The following is a 1982-nucleotide window of genomic DNA, read 5'->3' as shown; positions in this document are numbered from 1 at the left end:
CAGCAGCAGCAGCAGCTGCAGCACAGCGAGAAGAGGAGCAGCAACAGGAACGAGGGCATCTGCTGCTGCACCAGCTCTGCCTATAACAGCAAGCATATTGAGACAGAAGGGAGCAGCAGCAAGCTGCTGCTGCTGCAGCTTGACTGCAGCAGCAGCAACAGATACAAGCGGCAGCAGCAAAGGCCTCAAAGCCCCATCATGCATGCATAAGGATTCCCCCCATAAGCTGCAGCTGTGTATAAAGGGCCAGCAGCAGAGCAGTGCATGCGCTTGCTGCTGCCGATGCTGCTTCTTATAAACTTCTTTGTTCTTCTTCTTCTTCTTGCTGCTGCTGCTGCTGCTGCTGCTGCTGCTGCTGCTGCGGCCTGCTGCAGCAACAGAAGAGGCAGCACCTCCTGCTGCAACCGCGCTGCGCACCGTTAGAGCCAACTGCATGCAACACACAACAAACACAACGAGGGTTTAGGGTTTACGGTTTAGGGTTTACGGTTTAGGGTTTAGGGTTTAGGGTTTATGAGCCAGCTGCATGCAACAAAAACAACAAAAAAAAACAACAAAGAGGGTTTAGGGTTTAGGGTTTAGGGTTTACGAGCGTCCCGCATACAAAAAAAAAAACAGAAGAAACAGAACAACTAGGGTTTAGGGTTTAGGGTTTAGGGTTTAGGGTTTAGGGTTTGGATACTTCTCTTATAGATTGATAAGCAAGTCTATAAGCTGTTGCTGCAGCAGCAAAAGACAGCAGCTCTTTCATCTCGTTCAGCAGCAGCTGCATGCGGTTTGCTGCTCGCCAGGTTCTACGCAGCCCCAAACGAGCAGCAGCACGTTGATACGACCGCAGCACCTGCTGCAGCAGCTGCTGCTCCTTTGCTTCAGCAGCAACTGCTGCTGCTGCTGCTGCTCCTCCTCCTCCTGCCGCTGCTGCTCGTGAAGAATGGGGTGATTTTGATGCCCCCTTTGTTGCTGCTGATGACCCCGTCTGCTGCTGCTGCTGCTGCTGCAGCAGCAGCAAGCTGCGCAGCACAGCAAAGGCAGCTAGCTGCTGCTGCTGCTGCTTAGAGAAAGCCCAGCAGCGGCAGACAGCCTGCAGCAGGCGTCTTGCTGCTGCTTCGAGGGGGAGAACCCACCGCAGCAGCAGTTTGCTGCTGATGGCTAGCAGCAGCTGCAGCACCAGATCCTTGCTGCTTGCTTCTGCTGCTGCTGCTGCTGCTGCTCCTGCTCCTGCTGCTGCTGCTTCTGTTTCTGCTTCTGCTGCTGCAGCCTGACGAGCAAACAGCAGCAGCTGGGTTATGTCCCCCCAGAAGCTCTTTAGCATCCACCGCATGCGGCCTGTGCTTGCTGCTGCTGCTGCTGCTGCTGCTGGTGCTGCTGCTGCTGCTGCTGCTGCTGCTGCTGGCTTCGAGCCACGCAAAGACAGCCCCGTAAACAGCAAGTCTGCGTGGCGGGCGACGGTGATAGCTACGAAGATGCATGTGCTGCTGTCCTGCAGCAGGAACAGGCCCCCTTTTTGCTGCTGCTGCTGCTGCCGCTGCTGCTGCTGCTGCTGCTGCTGCTGCTGACGCAACGCTGCCTTGTTCCGCTGCAGCTGCTGCTGCAGACCCTCTGCATCATCCTGCTGCTGCTTCGCTAGTTTAAACTTGCTGCGCTCTCCTGCGTTTGCTGCTGCTGCTGCTGCTGCTGCTCCTGCTGCTGCTGCTTGCTGCTCCTTCGGTGCCAGCTGCAGCACAGCAGAATGCAGCGCCTCCAGCAGCAACTTAGCCCCTCTAAAGCTCTCCACCTGCCGCTGCTGCTGCTGCTGCTGCTGCTGCTGCTGCTGCTGCTGCTGCTGCTGCTTGTCTAGGGGGTCAAACCCAACGGCTTTACAAATGCCTAGGAAGCGTTCCTGCGTCAGCAGTCTCCGTGTTTGCTGCTGCTGCTTCTTCTGCTGCTTCTGCTGCTGCTGCTGCTGCTGCTGCTTGTCTTCTTCTTCCGTCTCCTCTCCACTC

The 1982-nt window shown here is 56.5% G+C and overlaps 1 protein-coding gene across 1 annotated transcript in view; it reads right to left on the bottom strand.

Moving 5' to 3' along the window:
* Window positions 1–667: 667 nt before the first annotated feature.
* EMH_0083260 (uncharacterized protein) overlaps window positions 668–1982 on the bottom strand; it is a gene marked incomplete at both ends in the record, with an annotated part of 2556 nt that continues 1241 nt past the window's right edge. Inside the window, one exon of the mRNA XM_013500622.1 lies at window positions 668–1969. Within this exon, the coding sequence (XP_013356076.1) occupies window positions 668–1969 (1302 nt within the window). The remainder of the gene's footprint in view (window positions 1970–1982) is intronic.

The sequence above is a fragment of the Eimeria mitis genome, genomic scaffold, assembly GCF_000499745.2.
Source record: "Eimeria mitis Houghton genomic scaffold, Emh_scaff5633, whole genome shotgun sequence".
NCBI lineage: Eukaryota > Apicomplexa > Conoidasida > Eucoccidiorida > Eimeriidae > Eimeria > Eimeria mitis.
Note: the sequence above shows the minus strand (reverse complement) of the source record. Positions and strands in the feature narration are given on the sequence as shown.